Raw genomic sequence first — 23542 nt, 5'->3', positions numbered from 1 at the left:
TCACAGTCCCCCCTGCCCTACACTGGACCTGATTCACACACCACTTCCCTCTTGGCCTGTGACACCTGAATGAAGGCATCCGGAGGACTCAGCTCAGATGCAAGGAGCAGAGGGCACCCATCTGCTGGGATGAGGCCCCTCCTTCGTCACATGGCCAATTTCTATGACATCCACCACTTCCTCCAGGAAGCCCTCCGGGTGCTTCCTACACACTGATGCACCCTGGAAGTCCGGGATCTCCCCCAGGGCAACGCAGTTCACCATCCCTGCCCAAGGGCCCTCAGCCCACAACCCCCACCAGGCACCATGCTCTCTAAGTAGGACCATGTCTTTAAGTGGACAGTCTCCTCCTGACCCTTATCACAACACTGAGAAATCTAATATCCTTGGTTGTACAATTGCTTATTCTTACGTTTGGGGAATTCCCTGGCAGTCCAGTGGTTAGGACTCCATGGTTTGACAGCTGAGGTCTGGGATTCCATCCCTGGTCAGGGAACTAAGATCCCACAATCCCTGTGTGTGGCACGGCCCAAAAAATTAAATTAAAATAAAAAACAATAAAAATCTTATGTTTTGGACAAGTCCCATTGAAAAATCAGGTGACATATAACTCTCCAGAACATCATACTCGTTAGGCACACATTTAGAGTATGATTTCAGGAGGTGTTCAAGTCCCCTCAAAGACCATCCCCCTACGTGCATGGACCCATGTTAACAGTCCTGGACCCAGTCTAAGATGGTCTCTGCCTGCCTGCTAAGTCGTTTCAGTTGTGTCGCACTCTTTGTGACCCTATGGACTGAATCCCTCCAGGCTCCTCTGTCCATGGGATTCCCCAGGCAAGAATACTGGAGTGGATTGCCATGTCCTCCTCCAGGGGATCTTCCTGACCCAGGGATCCGACCTGCGTCTCTTATGTCTCTTGCCTCTGCAGGTGGGTTCTTTACCACTAATACCACCTGGAAGCCCAAGATGGTCTCTACTAAGCACAAAATTATCTTGTTTCTCCAAGACTTACCACAGTCTCTAAGTCCCTGTGTTCTCTGGTTCACCTGTTCAACCTGACCCAAGATCACGATGCTCCTGACGCCCCCATGCTTGCTGGGCTGAACCCCCATCCCATGCCCCACTGGGCAGCTCCCCCCACCAAAACGCTCTTCTCTTGCAGAAATTCCTGCCCCTTCCTTAGCAACCAACTCCTGGTTAGTTTCACACCCGTCACCTCTCTTGGCCTGGGAGCCCCATGTGGGCAGACACCCTCTGTCATGTCCCAGGCTCAGGAGCTATGAAGGGTAAGGGGTTCAGGGCATCTGCTCTCTGTGTGTGATGCAGCAGGGCACTCACCTTTTGAACAGGGTCCTCAAGCTCGCCTCACAAAGGCTCAACTCCACCCGCCCCCTACCCCAGCTCACACCGCCTCTTTAGCAATAGCTGAGCCCCCCAGGTTCCAGTAAGAAAACCAAAAAAGAGGGAGGTGGGAACCTCTACAGTTTTGAAGCACCTCTTTTCAAGCCAAGTTATGTCAAGAAACATCTTGTGCAACCCTAAAACAGAATCAAAATGAAACATGAACTGACTGTACAACAAATTGATACCATAACCCCAGTATGAGGGAAAGGATTAGCTCCAAGTAAATCAGGAACCGAGGGATTCCACTGTATTTTCTCAGTGAGGGGCATCCTGAGGACAAAAAAGGAAAGTGCAAAGAAACTTTTATTTAGTAGTTAGCAGCTGGCAGAGGAGAAGGCAATGGCACCCCACTCCAGCACTCTTGCCTGGAAAATCCCATGGACGGAGGAGCCTGGTGGGCCGCAGTCCATGGGGTCGCTAAAAGTCAGACACGACTGAGCGACTTCACTTTCACTTTTCACTTTCATGCATTGGAGAAGGAAACGGCAACCCACTCCAGTGTTCTTGCCTGGAGAATCCCAGGGACGGGGGAGCCCGGTGGGCTGCCGTCTATGGGGTCGCACAGAGTCGGACACGACTGAAGCGACTTAGCAGCAGCAGCAGCAGCAGCAGTTGGCAGAACTAGTTGTATTGTGATTGTGAAATTGTTTTATTGTCTCCTGTGAAGAGGAACTAAAGAGCCTCTTGATGAAGGTGAAAGAGGAGAGTGAAAAACCTGGCTTAAAACTCAATGTTCAAAAAACAAAGATCATGGAATCCAGTCCCATTACTTCATGGCAAATAGAAGGGGAAAAAGCGGAAGCAGTGCCATTTCATTTTCTTGGGCTCCAAAATCACTGTGGATGGTGGTTGCAGCCATGAAATTAAAAGACGCTTGCTCCTTGGAAGGGAAGCTATGACAAACCTAGACAGCATATTCAAAAGCAGAGATATCACTTTGCCAACAAAGGTCCATATAGTCAAAGCTATGGCTTTCCCAGTAGTCAGGTATGGATGTGAGAGTTGGACCATAAAGAAAGCTGAATGCTGAAGAACTGATGCTTTTGAATTGTGGTGCTGGAGAAGACTCTTGAGAGTCCCTTGGACTGCAAGGAGATCAAACCAGTCAATCCTAAAGGAAATCAACCATGAATATTTATTGGAAGGACTGATTCTAAAGCTGAAGCTGTAATATTTTGGTCACATGATGCAAAGAGCCAACTCACTGGAAAAGGCCCTGATGCTGGGAAAGACTGAGGGCAGGATGAGAAGGGGGTGACAGAGGATGAGATGGTTGGATAGCATCACCGACTCAATAGACATAAATTTGAGCAAACTCCAGGAGACAGTGAAGGACAGGGAAGGAAGCCTGGCGTGCTGCAGTCCATTGGGGTCACAAAGAGTCAGGTATGACTTAGCAACTGGACAACAACAATAACAATCAGAACTAGCCATATTGTGGTTGTAAAACCATTTTATGTCTCTTGTAGGATAAAGCAAGGAAGGAAATCTCAACCAAGATTTTTCTCTTACGGCCAAGAGACAGCTGCACGGATTTTCTTTAAATATAAATTTATTCCAAGTGAATTCAGAACCCAGTGGTTTCTACCTACCGTTTTCCACCAGAGTTCCTTGGAGAAATGGCTGATTTCGGGTCTGGGGCAGGCAATATACAAAGACAGCCTAGGACTACTGGTAATTTCATAAAGCAAAGAAGGTCTCAAAGACTAATGGAGACCGGGAATTCCCTGATGGTCCAGTGGTTAGGGCTCTGAGTTTTCACAGCCGAGAACACAGGTTCAATCCCTGGTCGGGGATCTAAAATCCTGCAAGCTATGTGTCAAGGCAAAAAAATAAGACTAATGGAGACATATCAGAAGGATATAGGAATTTGGGAGACTTTGAGCCTCCAAAAGAATAACAACTATAATCAATCAAACCACACTGAATTATACAATCAAAGGTTAGTCACTCAGTCCTGTCTGACCCTTTGTCCCCCTGTGGACTATAGCCTGCCAGGCTCCTCTGTCCATGGAATTTTCCAGGCAAGAATACTGGTGTGGATAGCCATTCCCTTTTCCAGGGGATCTTCCCAACCCAGGGACCAAACCCGGGTGTCCTGCGTTGCAGGCTTATTCTTTACCATCTGAGCCACTGGGGAAGCACCATGTAATCTAGGTGCCACAAAAATACTCAAAAAATAAAATCAAAATTCAAAACAATAAAACCTCATTTTCCACCAATAAAAGCAAATTCTTAATTAAAGAGAAAGAAGTGTGATCCCTATTTTTTTAGTAGGAACCATGACTTCAGAGGAACCAAATCACCCCTTTGGAGAAGCAAAAGCTCATCTTCATGGGAGAACGCCCATTAACAAATGTGGAAGGAATGATGCAATTAGGAAATCATCATTTTGCAACCTTCTAATAAAATAATTGTTTCCGGCAAGCATCTTCAGTGAATGCTAAAACCATGAGATGAAAAGCTCCTGGGGAACTAGAGCCCTAGAGCGACCCCACCGACCCCTTGGGTCAGAAAGGAAAAAACAAACGCTTGCAATGCAGAGAGCTGGCTGTCACCACTTTAACCAGCCAAACTGGTCATCAGTAATGGGGACAATCAGACATCATTTTCCTCCTGGTGTGATGTAATAGAAAACACACACAGAGCACCAAGGACGACATACTCCTGCCACAAAGGTCAGCCTCCATCTGATTAGTCATTTAAAGCTAACTTCCAGGCTCGGACGGTAAAGAATCTGCCTGGAGTGCAGGAGACCTGGGTTCAATTCCTGGGTTAGGAAGATCTGGAGGAGAGAATGGCAAACCACTCCAGTATTCTTGCCTGGAGAATTCCATGGACAGAGGAGCCTGGAGGGCTACAGTCCATGGGGTCGCAGAGAGTCGGATACGACTGAGTGACTAACACTTTCACTTCCAGTTTAGAGGGAGTAAAGGAACAAGTGGAGGAGAAACCAACAACTTAGTGACACCATAAGGAAACAATCAGACGAATCCAGAACACAGGACTTTGTGTCATCAACGCCTGTCTAACAAGTCAGTGCCATGAAAAAAGGATGGATCCCCTCCAGATTTAAGGAAACTTAACAGACATAACAACCTCATAAAACGCACAGCCCTTGATTAAAACCTGATTTAACAGCTTGAGGACAAATAGAGAAATTTGAATACGGACTTGGCATCAGATGATACTTGCAAAGTACTATTCATTATATTAGGTGATACTATGGGTTATGCTGGAGTCTATTTTTTTTAATTCCACACTGAATTATTTATGGATAAGGCATCATGATTCAACAAAAAGTATAGAAAGAGAGATGTAGCAGCTGGATCAAAAATGTGAATTGCTAAATCTAGATAGTACCTTTTTTTTTTTTTTTACTTTTCAATATCTTTGACACTTCTCATAAAAAAATTTTAAGTAAAAGTCATCTAAAAGGAAAGAGTATATCTTTACAAGTATGACTTTAAAGTATACCTGAGCAACCATAGTGCTATCCTGTCGCTTGTCAGCTCTAATCAACTGGAAGTGACTTCTTGGAATGCCATTTGGAGAAATGAGAAGCCACATTCAGACTCAATTAGAAAAAGGCCTGTAATTGATTAGCAATGTTTGCCATGGATATGGAATTAGAAAGTGGTGTCTGGTATGCTACATATTGGTCATCCTTGCCCTAAATCACAGTCCTTCAGCTCTGCCTACCACGTGCTCTTCCAAGGAAGAGAAAGGGAACAGAAGGGAATTGGAAGAATTGCTTGAGATTTGGAAAATGACTACATTTTGATGAGACCGAGCTGAAACACATGTTCCTGGATTTTACAGCTAGATTTCAGTCATCACGGGACAAGAATCCTGTGTTCTGAAACTTTTCTGTTTTTATATTTAGAGCTACTTCATTCTTCTGTTTTTGCCTGACTTTCTAAATAATGTTTCTCTTAAAAAGATCCCACCTGTTTGGGTTAAGAAATGAGGACAAGGTTATTCGTCCATGCGGGGGTGGATGGGATGTAGCAGCCCAGGCTAGAAAGGCGGACAGAAGCTGGCCAAGTGAGGCAGCTGCCCCACAGCAAAGCAACAGCTCTGTGACCGCTGTCCCCTTCCCCCGGGGCCAGGCCTTGTCAGGGGTCAGGAGGAAATCATGACCGAGCAAAGCTGGCAGGAGGTGGTGGCAGCACCATTTGACAATTACCCAGACACGTCCCACGCCCGCTACTGTGTTGCAACTCTCATGACAAGCTCTTTCTAGGATGTTTCGATGGAGAGAAGATGCCCAAGAGTTCAGGCTACTGAACTACGCAATGGAGAGAGGGCTGAGGTGGGCCAGAAGGCCAGCGACCCCATCAGGAGGCGGCCCACCCACAAGGGCTGCCCTGTAACACATCGCCGCTCCGGAGCTGGGGGTGCAGACCCTCCGGCCCACAGCAAGGCCAGACTCCCGCAGGCCCAGGCCTGGGGGCAAAGCCTGCTGGACCTGGCAGTGGCTCTGGGGCTCAGAGAGGAATCTAGGGACACTCCTGAGCAGAGAGGCTTCATCAAGCAGGCTTAATGTTTATTTGTGAAGGTAATGACTTCCAGATGTCAGCAGGACCAGGGGGCCTGGGAGCCAGCAATGCGCTGGGGCTTGTCTCTCTGTCGCTGATGGGGAAGGAATGAGAGAATCTGGCGCTGCTACCCCAGCCAGATGGTTGCTGCTCAGCCCTTCATGGCAGATAAATCACCACCACCACCACCACCCCCCAACCAAGGCTTCCCCTGGACATCTGACAGCCAGAGAGGCTGAGGAAGCTGGGGCAGTGAGGCAGGGGCCAACAGGGGGGGTCACTGAATGGACCTCAAGAGCCACGGATCAGAAAATTGGGGGCCTCTGACAACTGGGCATCACAGGGCACTGTCCCCAGGCTCTACTTTCCTGAGAACCTTATCTCGAGAGAGCTCTTAATCTTGAGAGGGGCTCCCTGGACCCCTGGGAGTGTGTATTCTGCACTCCCTATCGAAGCACGGGGCTGGAGATCCCATGGCCACTACTAACTCTCACTCAGGGCTCCCTCCCAAGCGTGGGTTTTCCTCCCACCCTTGACACCATCTCTCCAGGCAAGGGCTCTCGTGACCCAGCTATGAACATGAGGAAATGGAGGTTCCCAGAGAGGTTAAGTGCCATGCTCAAGGTCACGCAGCAGACAAGTGGCAGAGCTAGGGTGGGGTCTGAAGCCAGATGTGATCCGAGGAAGGATCCAGGACGGGGTCACCTTCAGGGCCTGTGTCTCCTCACCTGTTAATTCCACCTCCCCCGCCACCCACTGTCTGAGGGATCAGTTCACCTTTCCCCTGGTTAATGCCCACCCCCACTGGCCATCGAAGGATGGCAAAAGCTCCAAAAGACCTCTGCCAGCGGGGAAAGGATCTTCACCTTCCTCTCGTCACTCCAGAATCTCAAAGGCAGAGAAAGTTAAATGCCTGAAAGCGTGAGATCTAAGCTTGACGGATGATCTCTCAGCGCCCCACACCTAAAGCTGCCCCGGCATGAAGTGGGTGCTCAATAAACAAAGAGAAGAGTGAGTGCAAAATGTGCCACTCCTGGCACACTGGACATGCCCTGAAAAGGTCAAAGGACAAACAGGCAGGGTGTGGGCACTTTGGCAGCTTCTAGCCAGGCAAAGGCACAGTTCCCTCTCTCCTGGGGGTGGAGGTTGGTGGTGACCATTGCCAAATGTCTGGGGACAACTGGAAGGGGCCAGGTACAAGGCAAGAAGCTGACAGATGATGGCGCTCTTTCCAGGGAGGGGAGGGACCCAGGCCCCTACCCAGGGGCAACCAGTCCTGGCCATTGGAGATCCCAGTACATCAGACATGTGCTGCCCATCCAGGCTCCCACAGCAGAAGGCTGGCACCAAGGCCAGGAGCCAGGGGCTCGCCCCAGGTTCCATGCCCTGAGTGAGAGACTTGGAGAGTTCAGCCCCACCAACTCACCAACTGCCTGGAGTCTGACTTGCCACTGGCAGGAACCCAGTTCCCGAGCAACTGCCCAGATAAGATGCACCCCCAAACAAGGACCAAGCCATCACTCCACTCTGAAATGCTTCCCACCCTCGCTTGGGCGGCTTGGTGCCAGAGCAGACTGACATGCCAAAAGAAATAAATCCCAGCGTGTCGCAAAGAACCATAAACGCCATCTGTCAACAGGGAGCGAAGGCGCTAACCTAAACACGGTCCTGGAGACGTAAATACACAACACATGGGCTGGCTGGAAGCTGTGCCGTGGCGGCCTCAGAGACACTGTTCCTCCCATTCTCCTCTTCCTCCAGCCCGAGGGACCCCACGTCATCGACTCACCAGGTGTCTGTGTCCATCCACTGACCAAGCACCTGCTCCACGCTGGAGGCTGCTCCAGGTGCTGGGGACACAGTCGTAAATGGGACCTTAAGGGCCCTACCCCCGGGGATCTCACAGCCTAACGGCATTAAATAATCACACAGTTGTAAAATTATGATTATATAAAGCCCCCCAGGGAGCTTCGAGGGGGTATGAAAGGAGAATTAATCTTGACAAAAATCGAGGAAGGCGTGATTCCACTCAGACTGGAAAGATGAGGAGCCTGGGGAGGAGGAGCTGGAAAAACAAGCCGCACGAGCAAAGGCCCTGAGGTAGAAAAGACACAGGGCATTGAAGAAAGAGCAGAGAGGCAGCAGCAGGCCAGGGGGAAAACACAGGTGATGGGTTGGGAGAGGCAGAACTCAGATCAGCGTCTGGACCTTCGCTGGGGGATACCGGGGAGGGACCTGTTGGTCTGATTTGTCTTAGAGGATCTGGTGGGATGTAGGAGCCAGCTCACACAGGCTCAAGATGGCAGATTGCGAGCATCACTTCCCATGCTCTATGACTTTATGACGGCAGCTTGAAACCAGCCCAAGTAGGAGCATTTACACCAGGGAAATGGGCATTCTTGTTCTTTCCAGAGAGAGATGGTCGCGAAACATTTACCAGCATGCCACTGGAAGGATGCCTCTGGCTCCTGGGGAGGAATGGACGTGAGGGGCAGAGGGAGAGACAGGAGAGATCTGAGCAACTGACGGAGCCTGGAAGGGAGGGGGGGCACCTGCTCCAAGACCAAGACCAGGACACAAACACCTGGTCAGCTGGGCCATTGGCAGCCCTGCATGTCGGGCCACAGCGTCAAGCAAGCCCCTCCCTGCCAAGTCCCCAAGCATGGCTTGCTGTCCCAGCAACACTGCCTGAATCTGATGGCCCTGGTGATCCTCCAGCCACCCCTGGGCTCCTCGACTCTGGGGAGAAGCTCCCCTTAACATCCCTACTCTGCCGAGCTTTGCTAGATCCATCCTGCCAGCCTGGACTTGCTGGGGATCCCGGGTTTAAAACCCAGGATATTCCTTCAGGCCCCAGGCTTTTTTACTGGCAAAACTGAGGAACCTGCAGCACCTACTTTGGGGGTGATTGAGAGGGTTCTACAAGACGGTGTCAAAAAGCCCTGAGCACCAGGCCTCCTGCTGTGAGGTGAGCACTCAGCACTGGTCCTGGAAGCCAGCCGATGGGCAGAGCCGCCCAGGGATGCAGCATGTCAGGGCAGGCTCACCTCGGTCACCTGCTGCTTGTCCAGGTGGAACACCTGCCCAGAGCTGGTGGCGGCGATCTCCTCGTAGGCCAGGTAGCCAGGGTGGGTGCGGTCACCACAGTCCCCCGTCAGCACAAAGACCACCTAGAAGACAGATGGGCAGCCTGGCTCACGGTGTCCTCAGCCCCTTCAGGTATGGAGTGGGGAGGGGGAGGCCAGACCAGGAGGGAGTGACCCGGAGGAAGCCCTGTCATCTCTCTGGGCTCAGGTGATACACCTGTGAAATGGGAATGATGAGAGTTCCCGCCCTGTGGGGGTCAGGACCGATGCAGGTCACATGTCCGTCACAGGGCCAGGAAAACAGTAGAAGCCGTTATGAAATCTACAAGGGAGGGAGTGAAATTGACTCTGCTCCAAGTGGCCCCCAGACGCCACAGAGCTAGAAGAACCATGGAGAACCCGCATTTCTTCTAGATGAGAAGACAGAGGAGTTCTCCCGTCCAGAGAGGAGTCCCAGCTCTTGAGGTCTTCCCCAGGGATTCCTCCCTGCAACCCCATCCCACCGCCTCCCCCACCACTCACTGTGACAGCCAGGAGCCAAAGCCCCAACGCATCTTCCAGACCCTGAGACAATGGGTGAAGAATGACATGACGGGGAGCAGAGGAGACGCCAGGAGGAAGATGGATTGCCCAGCCTCTGACAGGGCGTGAAGGGAGCGGAGGAGTGCTGTGGTCTGTATCAAAAGCGGGCCCCCCCCAGGGAGGCGTGGGCCTGGAGGACGGGGCCAGAGCCTGAGAACACACTTGGACTTCGCAGCCCATCTCCACCAGGGGGCTGGCCGGCGTGGCTGGCGGGCACTGGAACCCGGGCTGTGCGGGAGAAGCCCCAGCTCCGCTCTCCCGGCGGGGGCTCGGGGCTGCCCTTGGAGACCCCAGTGGCCCCCGAGCCCCTGCCGGTAGCTCACCTGTGACTGTTTAAGCTGCAGGAGCCTCAGCACCTCGTCCTTCTTGTGGTAGTCCTTGGCACGGGCGTCCGAGAAGACGTAGATGAAGGAGCCGGGGTTGGCCACCTCCACGGCAGCTTTGATGGCCCCCAAGCTCATCTCTGGGCAGTCCCCGCCTCCCTGCAGGACAGGGCAGGTCAGCAGCTGATGCCCACCTCCTCCACGTGGGGCCTACCCTGGGAGGTAGGAGGGGGGCACCCCCTTCAGTGGCTTCTGTCCCGTCTGTCCAGGGGTCAGGCCTGGCCCGAGCCACTCCCTTCCCTGAGACACACCTGCATCATCTTCTTTCATTCATTCACTCATTCATTCCTTCATTCACTCACTCATGCCCAAGGGACATGGTCCCTCCCTCCCATGGAGTCTGGCTGGGAGGCAGACTTTACATTAATAAACATGACACAGTTATTTAATTACCATGGTGATGAGTGCTACAAGTTGGGGGAGAAGGATGGAGCCACGGAAGCATCTAACAGGTACGCCAAAGAAGGCATGAGTGAGCCAAGGTTTGGACGCCAGAGGGGTAGAGGGGTCTCCAGGGAAGGAGAGGGGAGGGGTGGGCAGAGGAGAACATTCAAAGCCGCCTTGTCAAGCCTTCTCTTTAACCTGCCCTGGTGCATGCCCGCATGCTCAGTCACTCAGTCGTGTCCAACTCTTTGCAACTCCATGGACTGTAACCCGCCAGGCTTCTCTGTCCATGGGATTTCCCAGGCAAGAATACTGGAATGGATTGCCATTTCCTTCTCCAAGGGATCTTCCTGACCCAGGGATCAGACCCAGGGACACTGAGCCGAGAAGTGATATCACTGGGAAAACCAAACCCACCTTGGAGTCAATCCCAAATAAGCACACGACCCTCCCTCCCCGCTCACCAGCCAGGAGCTTTCTGCCTCCCCGGGTTTGCACGCCCAGCACCAGAATCAGGATGTGCACAGGGTGACCTCAGTCATTCATTCTGTGTGCTGGGCCCGAGGGGACTTGGCAGTGAGCTGGACACATCAGAGAACACCATGCATTCAGGAAGCTAGCAGGGTTGAGAGAGAGAGGCTGAACCGGGGTGTTCAGTGCGGCCAAAAAACCCAGGTGGCATGGGATGTCTGACCCAGTCTTGGGCTGGGTTTGGGGGTCTGAATTGACCTCTCTTGCACCTTCCCTGGGGCTTCCCAGGCAGTGCTAGTGGTAAAGAACTCGCCTGCCAATTCAGGAGACATAAGAGACACAGGTTCAATCCCTGGGTCTGGAAGATGCCCTGGAGGAGGGCATGCCAACCCACTCCAGTATTCTTGCCTGGAGAATCCCATGGACAGGGGAGCCTGGTGGGCTACAGACCATGGGGTCGCAAAGAGTAGGACACAACTGAGCGACTTAGCACGCAAACATCTTCCCTTAGCTGTGTCACATACCCCCTCCCTCCACCCATGCATCCAAGCAGTCAATAATAAGACCTACTATGTGCCAGGCACAGGGACTCCTGTAGGTACTTGGGTCACTGAATAAAGGAAGGAACCCCAAGCAGTATGGAATCTCCAGGACCTCCAAGCTGAGGGGGAGCCCCAGGCAGAGTTGGGTGGCAGGTCATTATAGGAAGCACCATCTTGGCCCCGAGGTGTGGCAATAACCTGGGCCTCTGGCATGGACTGGGATGAAGGGCACAGGGGGCCAGCAGCCGGGGCGGGGCAGCCCACCTGCACATAGAGTTCTCTCAGCTCCCTCTGAAACACCGCTGGGTCCGATGTGAGGGTCACCGGGCCGATATCTGTAGGGAAGAGAGAGAGGACCAGATGGGCTTGACCCCCAGACGCACAACCTCTGTGGACTGGGCAGGAACTGAGAGGAACAGAGGCCTGGACCTCAGAGATCCCCACAGAGTGGGGAAGGGTGAGGGAGCAGCTGCCAGGATCAGAGCTGGAAGAAAATATTCGCAAATGAAGCAATTGACGAGCTCTTCATCTCTGAAACACACACCAAGTTCTTGCAGCTTAACATCAAAAAAGCAAACAACCCAATCAAAAAGTAGGCAGAAGACCTAGACAGATGTCTCTCTAAAGAAGACGTAGGGATGGCTAAGAGGCTGAACAGGAAAAGATGCTCAACATCACTAATTATTAGAGAAATGCAAATCAAAATGACAGTGAGGTATCACCTCACATTGGTCAGATTGGCCATCAACAAAAAATCTACAGACAACAAATGCTGGAGGGGGTGTGGATAAAAGGGAACGCTCCCACACTGTTGGTGGGAATGTAAAGTGATACAGCCACTATAGAGAACAGTCTGGGGGTTCCTAAAAAACTAAAAGTAGAACTAACATATGACCCAGCAATCCCACTCCTGGGCAAACCCCTGGAAAAAAATAGAATTCCAAAAGATACATGCACCCCAGTGTTTATTGCAACACTATTTCCAGTAGCCAGGACATGGAAGCAAACTAAACGTCCATCAACAGAGGAATGGATAAAGAAGATGTGGTGCATATATATAACGGAATATTAGCCATAAGAAGAAATGAAATCGTGCCATTTGCAGAGACAGATACCCTGGTGGTTCAGCAGTAAAGAATCCGCCTGCAATGCTGGAGACACGGGGAGACTCGGGTTCAGTCCCTGGGTTGGGAAGATCCCCGGGAGAAGGAAATGGCAACCCACTCCAGTATTCTTGCTAGGAGAATCCCATGGACAGAGGAGCCTGGTGGGCTACGTCATATAGGGTTACAAAGAGTCAGACACAATTGAAGTGACTTAGCAGTCACACAGGCAGAAACCAACACGACATTTTAAAACAACTATACTCTGATTAAAAATTAAAAAAAAAAAGAATTGTACTCAAATATTCATAGCAGCTGTATTCACAATAGCCAGCACTGGAGACAAGCCAGCTGTCCATCAACTGGTGAATGAATAAACAAGCTGTGGTACATTCATGTAATCAAATACCACTCAGCCAGAAAACAGAACAAGCTACCAATACGGGCAACCAGATGGATGAAGCTCACAGATACAGTACTGCACGAAAGAAGACAGCCACAGGAGAGTGTCTACTATATGGTTTCATTTATAGAAAGCTCTGGAACTGGCAGAATTAATCAAAGCTGAAATAAGCCAGATCAGGGGTTGTCTAGGGGATAGGGAGATCAAAAGAACTGTCGGGGAAGGCAGAAGTGTTCTATATTGTGATGGGAATGTGGGTTTCCCAGTTGTCAAAAGTGTAAAGCAAAGATTTGCAGTACTTCAATGGTTGTAAATTTTACCTCATTAAAAAAAAAAGAACCATAAAAAGTGATCGTTGTGGAGGGGTGGAGTGGAGTGGGGAAGGAGCTGCAGAGGAAACAAGAATGGCTGGTTTTCAGGGTATTTGGTGATGCTGGGGGATGGGGATATATCCACGTGTGTGTGCTTCATCGTGGCAGACTCTTCGTGGCCCCATGGACTGTAGCCCTCCAGGCTCCTCAGTCCATGGAATTTTCCAGGCAAGAATACTAGAGTGGGTTGCCATTTTCTTTTCCAGGGGATCTTCCCAACCCAGGGATCGAGCCCACATCTCCTGTGTCTCCTGCACTGAAGGTGGGTTCTTTACCGCTGAGCCACATGAGATACAGGGATTCATTACACTATTCTGCTTACTTTGTATATACTTGAAATTTTCCCTAAAAAAAAGTCTTTTATTAAAGAGAAGTCGCTGAAAGCCACAGCTAACATGAGACAAGGTGACCAGTGCACAGAGAACAGAGACAGAATTCCAACTCAGCATGTGGACATGTGCACAGTAGGGGGTTTGCAAGGTGATCTGGACATCTGATTTCTTTAGGAAATAGTTCGTCTGAGTTCTTGGTGAATTCTAGTAACGGGATATTTTTAGCTCAAGAATTCTAAATTCCAATCACTCCTGTACTTGGCAACTCGTCAACCAACCTTAGTTCTTAGAAAATGAAGCACATGGAATCATCCGGTATTCATCCACAATTATCAAGGAAGAGTCTGGACACCAGCTTTTCTTCTGCAACCACAAGTCTGATCTCTGTATCTGGGAGTCTGTTGCTGTTTCATAGATATGTGTTCATTTGTGTTGTATTTTAGATTCCACATGTAAGTGATTTCACATGGTATTTGTCTGACTTTCTTCACTTAGTATGATAATCTCTTAGGTCCATCCATGTTGCTGCAAATGACATGACTTCATTCTTTTTATGGCTGGGTAAATATATATATTTGGCTGCATATATATATATTTATACCACACTTCTACCCCCTGGCCCCTGCCTCTCTGCTGTATATTTCCTCACCATGTCCAACACCTCCTTCTGCGCCTGCTCTGGCCTTTACCAAGTCTTCTCCTCCGCCTCCCTCCTTCTGAACTCTGCAGTGACTAATTCAGCCAAAACTTTGGCCTTTGACCTCAGACAGGCTTCTCTGCTAGCTCAGCGGGTAAAAAATCGCCTGCAATGCAGGAGACCCCGGTTTGATTCATGGGTCGGGAAGATCCCCTGGAGAAGGGATAAGCTACCCACTCCAGTATTCTTGGGCTTCCCTTGTGGCTCAGCTGGTAAAGAATCTGCCTGCAATTTGGGAGACTGGGTTCCATCCCTGGGTTGGGAAGATTCCCCTGGAGAAGGGAAAGACTACCCACTCCAGTGTTCTGGGCCTAGAGAATTCCATGGACTGTACAGCCCAAGGGGTCGCAAAGTCAGACATGACTGAGCGACTTTCACTTGACCTCAGACAGATCTGATTGGAATTTTGGCTCCACCCTTCTCCTATCATAGGGCTTCTCAGAGCTTACTACATGGTCCCAAGCCTCAGTTTCCCCATCTGTAAAACAAGGTGTTTCTCCTCAATGAGAACCATCATTGTGAGAATCCAGTGAAGCCAGGCAGGGAAGCACCTTGCTTGGCTCAGAACCAAAAGCTCAGCAACTGGGAGTTGGCCCTGGGAGCTGAACATGCGATTCTTTGATCTTCCTTTTCTTTTCTTTAAATTTTATTGATGTATAGTTGATTTACAATGTTGTGTTAATTTCTGCTGAACAGCAAAGTGACTCAGTTACACATACGTATTCTTTTTCATATTCTTTCCCATTATGGTTTATCAAGCACTTGGTGCGCTTAGTCGCTCAGTCGTGTCCGACTCTTTGCAACCCCATCGACTACAGCCTGCCAGGCTCCTCTGTCCATGGGGATTCTTCAGGCAAGCACACTGGAGTGGGTTACCATGCCTTCTTTCAGGGGATCTTCCCAACCTGGGGTTTATCATAGGATATTAAATACAGCTATCTGTGCTATACAGTAGGACCTTGTTGCTTATCCAGGGATTCTCCTGGTGGCTCAGATGGTAAAGAATCTGCCTGCAATGCAGGAGATCCAGCTTCAATCCCTGGGTTGGGAAGATCTCCTGGAGAAGGAAATGGCTATCCACTCCAGTATTCTTGCCTGGAGAATCCCATGGACGGAGGACTTAGTGGGCTACAGTCCATGGGGTCATAAAGAGCTGGACACAACTGAGCAACTAACACTTTCACTTTCATACATTCACTTAAAAATACATGACATTAACGATACTGACATTTCCTAAGCACTTACTATGTATCAGCCCATGTGCTGAGATGTTGCCTGTATATTATTAGCTCACCGAATCCTCCCTCACACCTGGCAAAGCCAACTCTTACCCACATATTACAGAGGAGAAATGAAAGCCCAGAGAAGCTAAGTAACTTGCCCAAAGACACAAAACCAGTAAGCCAGCAGAGCTAGAAAGTTAGTTTTGTCATTGCTGTTCAATCACTAAGTCACGTCCAACTCTTTGCAACGTCATGGACTGCAGCACACCAGGCTTCCCTGTCCTTCACTATCTCTAGGAGTTTGCTCAAATTCATGTCCATTGAGTCAGTGAGGCTGTCTAACCATCTCATCCTCTGTCGTCCCCTTATCCTTTAGCCTTCACTCTTTCCCAGCATCAAGGTCTTTTCCAATGAATTGACTCTTTCCATGAGGTTGCCAAAGTATTGGAGCTTCAGCTTCAGCATCAGTCCTTCCAGTGGATATTCAGAGTTGATTTCCTTCAGGATTGAATATTAGCTTGCTGCTGCTGTTGCTGCTGCTAAGTCGCTTCAGTCATGTCTGACTCTGTGCGACCCCATAGACAGCAGCCCACCAGGCTCCCCTGTCCCTGGGATTCTCCAGGCAAGAACACTGGAGTGGGTTGCCATTTCCTTCTCCAATGCATGAAAGTGAAAAGTGAAAGTGAAGTCTCTCAGTCGTGTCCAACTCTTTGCGACCCCATGAACTGCAGCCCCACCAGGCTCCTCCGTCCATGGGATTTTCCAGGCAAGAGTACTGGGGTGGGGTGCCATTGCCTTCTCCAGAATATTTGCTTAGGCCTGTACAACTCCAGAATCTGAGCTCTTGACAACTGCTTCCTATGGAAATATACATAGAAATTCCTGACATGCAGAAAAAGAAGGGAATTCTACCAACCAGAAATCACTACTCTTATTCTTACACATAACTTTCAAAATGTTCACGCATATTTGTAAATCTTACACAAATGTGCACTACTTGTAGCAGAAGTTCTGTTTACGTATAAATAACATACTCTTTAACTTGATTCCTTTCAGTGAACAACATATTGTAAGCATCTCTCCAGAAAGTCAAATACACCCTTCAAAATCATTTTTAATGGCTACAAACTATTTCCTTTGGGCTTGGTAGACTTGCCCATGTTGTTATGTTTCCAATTTTCATAATGAACAACATTATTAAGAACATCTTTGTCTTCATCACATTTAAGCACTAGCTCCATCGTTTCCTTGGGATACACTCCCATAAGCAGACTTGCTGGGCCAAAGGGAAGGGTGTTTGTAAAGACTCTGGATACAAATTCAGTAACCCCATCACTGTCCTCCTTATCCCCAGACATTCCTGCCTCTGATCCATCTATTGTCAAGGCCAGAGGAGCCACCTTCACGGCCAGTTTTGCTCATATGATCCCTGTTCAGGAATCATCGACAACTGCTCCTTGCCTGGAAACCAAGAGAAGCCTCTGCAGTGCCCACTTCTTTTTTCAAAACATGATATATATAGTCTTATTTTATTTGGCTGTACCAGGTCTTAGTTGCAGGACAGGATTTCAGTTGCTACATGGCTGTAGTTCCCCGACCAGGGATCAAAGCTGGGCCGCTGCATTGGGAGCACCGAGTCTTAACCATTGGACTGCCCGGGAAGTCCTAGTGCCTGGTTCTGAACCTGGGAGGCCCTGCCCCCTCCATCACAATCTATCAGAGGGAATCTCTCAGGCTCCCTGACAGTTCCCAAGGCTGGACCAGCGCTAGGCTGATCACATTGCCTCCCATTCACAGCAACACGAGAAACAGGGTTATTGTAAATGTGCTCCAGTTGGAAGGACTGCCCTTTCTTCTGCGGTCCATCTGTTTCCTTCCTGGGGATCTAAGGGTCACTCTTTCTTCCATGGAAGGATCAGTTCAGTTCAGTCACTCGGTCGTGTCTGATTCTTTGCAACCCCATGAACTGAAGCACGCCAGGCTTCCCTGTCCATCACCAACTCCCGGAGTTTACTCAAACTCATGTCCATTGAGTCGGTGATGCCATCCAACCATCTCACCCTCTGTCGTTCCCTTCTCCTCCTGCCTTCAATCTTGCCCACCACTGGGGTCTTTTCCAGTGAGTCAGTTCTTCACAATAGGTGGCCAAAGTATTGAAGTTTCTTGGAAGGATAATAGTAGTCAAAGAGAGTTGATCCTCTCCATGGTTCTACTTGTCAAGTTAAAATGTAGGTCATCAGCTTCCTCTGGGATTTCCCCTCATTTTTCTTTTTTTTTTCAGTTGTTTTTTTTTTTTTTAAACAATTTTACTGGGTGGAGAAAACCAAAATGGGCAGCCCTGTAGTGGAAGGTGGGGAGAATGCCAGACCTACAGTCTAAAGTCTGACTTTCCATCAAGGCTGTTCTGAGATATTCTGTACTGAGAGGAAAGAAGATTCTTTGGGGAATTGCCCAATCCCAACTCCCCCACACCCCTCAGCAACATTCTCCAACAGGAACCACCTCATCTAACCTCTGGGTGTCTCAGCCAGGCATTGTATGGCAAACACAAGACACAGGAAATTTCAGGAGCCCTGGAGGACCCCCTGGGCTGGAGATCCCTGGAAAGGACTTGACAGACTCTGTGTTAGTTTTCTGTTTCTGCCGTAACAAATGACTACAGACTCAGTGTCTTGAAACACCACACATTCGTTTCTGGAGGTCAGGAGTTCTAACATCAAGGTGCTGGCAGGGCTGTGTTCCTTCCTGAGCCTCTAGGGGAGAATCTGTTTCCTTGTCTTCTCCAGCTTTTGGAAGCTTCCTGCATTCCTTGGATCACGGTCTTTGCCCTCCATCTTCAAAGCCAGTAATGTAGCATCTTAAAATAGCTTCCTCTCCTTCTGCTCTGTCATCACATCTCCTTCACTTATTCTGATTCTCCTGCCTCCCTCTTAGAAGGACCCTTGTGATTACAATGGGCCCGGCTACACAATCCAGGGTCATCTCCCCATCTCAGGGTTCCTAACTTAGCCACTTCTACAAAGTCCCTTTTGCCATGACAAGGAATAGATGTACAAGCTCTGTGGGTATCTAGGGGGCATTATCTGGCCTACCTCGACCTCCACCATCCTGTCTCCTTCAAGAATAGGCTTGGACCCCTAGGTTCATAGCAGGACTATTCACAATGGCCAAGATACAGGAACAACCTAAATGCCCACCGACGAAGGAGTAGAGAAAGAAAATGTGGTCTATATACACAGTGGAATACTACTCAGCCGTAAAGAAGAATGAAATCGTACCATTTGCAGCAACATGGATGGACATACAGATTATCATACTAAGTGAAGTAAGTCAGAAAGAGAAAGACAAATACCATATATCACTTATGTGTAGAATCTACAATATGACACAAGTGAACTCATCTGTGAAACAGGAGCAGACTCACAGACACAGAATGGACTTGTGGGAGGTGGAGGGGCTGCAGGACAGAGGGAAGTTTGGGATCAGCAAATGCAAACTATTATACGTAGGATGGATAAGCAACAGGTCCTACCACATGGCACAGGGAACTATATTCAAAATCCTGTGATAAACCATAATAGAAAAGAATATATAATGTGTATAACTGAATCGCCTTGCTGTACAGCAGAACTTAACATCATAAAGCAACCATACTTCAATAAAATAAATTTTTAAAAAAGAAATGGGCTTGGAGAAAAATGATTTGACTACCAACCTATGTGCCAAACATAACAACGTTGAGGATGAAGAGATCCGAAGACCCCAGCTTTAAAAAGACGGTGAAACTGAGGCCAGAGAGGGGAAAGGAGTCCTTCAAGGTCAGGTGGGAAGATCTGGCAGAAGAACTGATTGACTACATCATGCCAACAGTGATCCCTTCTCTTGTTCATCATCGTAGACCTCCTGCCAATGTCGGTGCCTGGCACATAGTGAGTGCTTAAGAAATACTGTCCAAATGAGTTCATGAATAATCTTTATTTACTCATAACAAATCCTGTTAGAGTATACTGTTTGAGCAGCCTCAAGTCAGGACTGAAGTTTCATTTATCTTTCTATCCTATGCCCAGCACAATGCCAGCCATACAGTCAAAACTCAGCAATTATTTGCTGGATGTGAAGCCTGTCTGATTCCCAGGCCCTCCATCACAGCATACCGCTCGCTGCCCACCACTCAGAGAAACAGATCCAAAACGAGGCAGGAAACCAAAGGTGGTTATTCAGGGCATGCAGGGGAGTTGGCCGTATTAAGGGAGAGCTGGCTGGATAGACAAAAGTGTGTATCATTCCTCTTGAGGTAGAGGACAGGGCATTTTAAAAGCTCTGCCCCAAGTTCTGAACAAAGAAGGCTCTCAGGGGAGAGCACACTTGTATACACAGACACACTGATGCACAAAACTAGTCTGATTTCCTTCTTGCACTGAACAGATAATCCCCAAGCCACCTCCGCGCACTGACTGTTACTGACCAGTCCCATCATTCCAGGGCTGGACCAGTTATCAAGATGCCCAGACAGGGATTGGGGCACGAAGGTCTTCTTTCCACCTGTCCTCCTTGCTGTCTGATTGTCTTCCCGCCCACCCATCTACAGCTCCAGGCAGTGAGACGGAGATGGATGCCTTCTTGTCTTTCTTTGATGCTGGTCCACGGCTTTATTTTTCATTCCTGACACTTGCCGCAACATCATCACTCACCATCCCTAAGCTTCCAGGACACGGTGCTTTCAGCAGGGTGGTCATTTCAAGACCTGCCTTTCAGCAGGACAGAAGTACGAGGACAGGGCAGGATACCTGGCATGTCTCCATGTGAGTTTGCCCACTGAGAGGGCTTGCTTAAGCCCCTGTCCATCTCCTTCCCTCACATGATCCAGGCAGGGTTGGCTCTGGATAAAAAGCCCTTCCTAGCATGATTTGATGTGGATGATGGTGGTGGTGCTGCTGGTGATGCTGGTGAAGATGGTGATGCTGGTGATGATGATGGTGGTGATGACATTGATGATGATGCTGGTGGTGGAGGTAGAAGTGGGTGATGTCCTTAGCAGCAGTTTCAATGCACTGAGCACTTATTATTTCACAGAGTTTAGCTCGGTCCTATTAACAGTTCCCTGTTAGAATTGAGGATGCCAAGACCTTGGTGAAGGTCATACAACTCATAAGTGGTAGTTAATATCTGTACTAGTTTCCTGAAAGTGAAAGTGTTAGTTGCTCAATCGTGTCCGACTCTTTGCAACCCCGTGGACTGTAGCCCACCAGCTTCCTCCGTCCATGGGATTCTCCAGGCAAGAATACTGGAGTGGGTTGCCATTCCCTTCTTCAGGAGATCTTCCCCATCCAGGGATCGAAGCCAGGTCTCCTGCATTGCAGGCAGATTCTTTACCGTCTGAGCCACTGGGGCAGCCCCACTAGTTTCCTGGGGTTACTATTAATATAATAAAAGATCACAAACTTGGTGACTTTAAACAACAGAAGTGTATTCTCCCACATTCCTGGAGACTAGAAGTCCAAGAACAAGGTGTCAGCAGCCCATGCTTACTCTGAAGGCTCTGGAGGAGACTCTGCCTCATGCCGTCTTCCTCTTCACCTCTCCTGGTCCCAGCAATCCTTGGTGCTCCCTGACTTGCAGACACAGCATCACTCCAATCCTGCCTCCATTGTTGCAGGGCCGCCTCCCTGTGCCTCTTCTCTCCTTATAAGGACACCAGTCACATTGGATTAAGGGTTCACCCTACTACTGCATGACTTCATCTTGACTAATTATATCTTCAATTACCCTGTTTCCAAAAAAGGTCACATTTTGAGGTTCTAGGAAGGACAAGAATTCTGTGAGGACCATGTTCCATCTAGAATGATGTCCCAATCCACATAATTGGCTCCAAAGCCACCTAATTGGCTACACCGTCTCCTAGAATAATGGTGACGATGATGATAAGGAGAGCTACCATTGTTTTCATATTTATTAAGCCCTGGGATTTCTTTGGAAGGAATGATGCTAAAGCTGAAACTCCAGTACTTTGGCCACCTCATGCGAAGAGTTGACTCATTGGAAAAGACTCTGATGCTGGGAGGGATTGGGGGCAGGAGGAGAAGGGGACGACAGAGGATGAGATGGCTGGATGGCATCACCGACTCGATGGACGTGAGTTTGAGTGAACTCTGGGAGTTGGTGATGGACAGGGTGGCCTGGCGTGCTGCAATTCATGGGGTCGCAAAGAGTTGGACAGGACTGAGCAACTGAACTGAACTGATTCTGTTCTAGGCACTTAATATACATTTGCAGAAAAAAAAATATAGCAAGCTATAGCCTCCTATTTATTATCTCTGTTTTACAGATGAGAACTCAAGGGCTAGGAAGAGAAAGCAAACTTGCCAAGATCTTACAATGAGGAAGTTGCAGAGATGGGATTCAAACCTGGGCCTGTCCAACCCCAGATCCAAGCTCTCAACCACACATGAAGCTGCAGACATTTGACACTTGTTCCCCAGCCCCTCATTCCTGTTCCTGGAGGGGAAGGGAGGTTCGTGACTGAAGGTGGGCACTTGCCAAACAGCTGGGCAGATGTGGCATGCAGTCTCTCTGAGCAGGGCTCGCCGGCCCCAGAGATGATTAAACCCATGACCTTGGCTCTCCTGGTGCTGTCCTGGAGCATGCAAGTCCCAGAAGCCTGGCCCGGAACCATCTCTCCATAGGGAAGTTTTTTCCACTCGACAAGAGGAGGGTGTGGAGCCTCTGGGACATGAGGATCACACACAAGAAGAATCACCCAGCCCTTCACGTGGGTGATGGATGGTCCAGCCCCTCACCCACTGTGTGCATCCCAGTGGTCAAGGCCACAGTCAGGCACCAGAGGTCCAATCTCACAAAGACCTCACATCCAGGACTCTTCCCCGAGTCTAGAATAATGTCTAGAATTCCATCTAGAATAATGTCCCAATCCACATAATTGGCTCCAAAGTCACATAATTGGCTCCAAAGCCACATAATTGGCTATACTGAATCCCAGAATGAAGGTGACGATGATGATAAAGACAGCTATCATTGTTTTGATATTTATTAAGCATCCGATTCTGTTCTAGGCACTTAATATACATTTGCTCAGAAAAAAAATCATATTGCAAACTATAGCCTCCTATTTATTATCTCTGTTTTATAGATGAGAATTCTAGGGCTTAGGTGGGTAAAGCAAACTGCCCAAGGTCTTACAACGAGGAAGCTGCAGAGATGCTTCCCACCTCCTCGAAAGCAGCACTTAGATCCTGGGGTCACTCTGGATGTGCACATGGCCCCTCCTCCAGCTTCAGGGGCCCCATGCAGGGTCCCACCATCTGCCACCATGGTGGGCAAATTGTGTCCCCTCTCCGGAACTCAGTCCTTCCATGTCTAAAAAGCAGAGAAAAGGAAGTCTGGCCTGCTAGGACTATAACAGTTCCTGAGCCCAGGGCTAGCTGAATGGACTCCCTTGAAGACACCGCTGAAGGCAGACGAGGCGGGGCAGGAAGCAACTGTGGTTCTGTCCAAAGAGCTAAAGTAGCCCCAGAACCTCAGAACCTTCCTTGGCTTCCTCCTTGGCATCCAGGAGTCTAGGATCCGTGTCTCCTGAGAGTCTCCTGGGGCCCTGATCACACGATGGATTCAGGCTCTGCCTTGAGCGTCCACATCTGCCAGTCCCCCCCGTCTTCAGGGAGATGTTCAGGTCTACACTCCCGCCAGCCTCAGCGCCATCATTTGTTCTATTCCCTTTGCCCACTGTGCTACCCCTGGTCCTATATGGACCCCCTCCCCCCCCCACCACCTACACCCAGGGCTTCCCTGGTGGCTCAGTTGGTAAAGAATCTGCCTGCAAGGCAGGAGACCCAGGTTTGACCTCTGGGTCGGGAAGATCCCCTGGAGAAGGAAATAACAACCCACTTCAGTATTTTTGCCTGGAAAATCCCATGGACAGAGGAGCCTGATGGGCTATAGTCCTTGAGGTCACAAAGAGCCAGACATGACTTGGTGATTAAACCACCACCACCGCCCCCA

The 23542-nt window shown here is 49.4% G+C and overlaps 1 protein-coding gene across 3 annotated transcripts in view; it reads right to left on the bottom strand.

The window, feature by feature from the left end:
• The window catches only part of HMCN2 (hemicentin 2), a 175834-nt gene that overhangs the window by 140659 nt on the left and 11633 nt on the right, over positions 1-23542 (bottom strand). For all 3 annotated transcript variants that reach the window (XM_044926449.2, XM_025261852.3, XM_025261853.3), the window contains exons 2-4: positions 11662-11732; positions 9941-10099; positions 8997-9119 (exon numbers count right to left, since the gene is read on the bottom strand). In XM_044926449.2, the coding sequence (XP_044782384.2) occupies positions 8997-9119; positions 9941-10099; positions 11662-11732 (353 nt within the window). The remainder of the gene's footprint in view (positions 1-8996; positions 9120-9940; positions 10100-11661; positions 11733-23542) is intronic.

The sequence above is a fragment of the Bubalus bubalis genome, chromosome 12, assembly GCF_019923935.1.
Source record: "Bubalus bubalis isolate 160015118507 breed Murrah chromosome 12, NDDB_SH_1, whole genome shotgun sequence".
NCBI lineage: Eukaryota > Metazoa > Chordata > Mammalia > Artiodactyla > Bovidae > Bubalus > Bubalus bubalis.
This window is presented reverse-complemented; position numbering and strand designations above follow the sequence as displayed.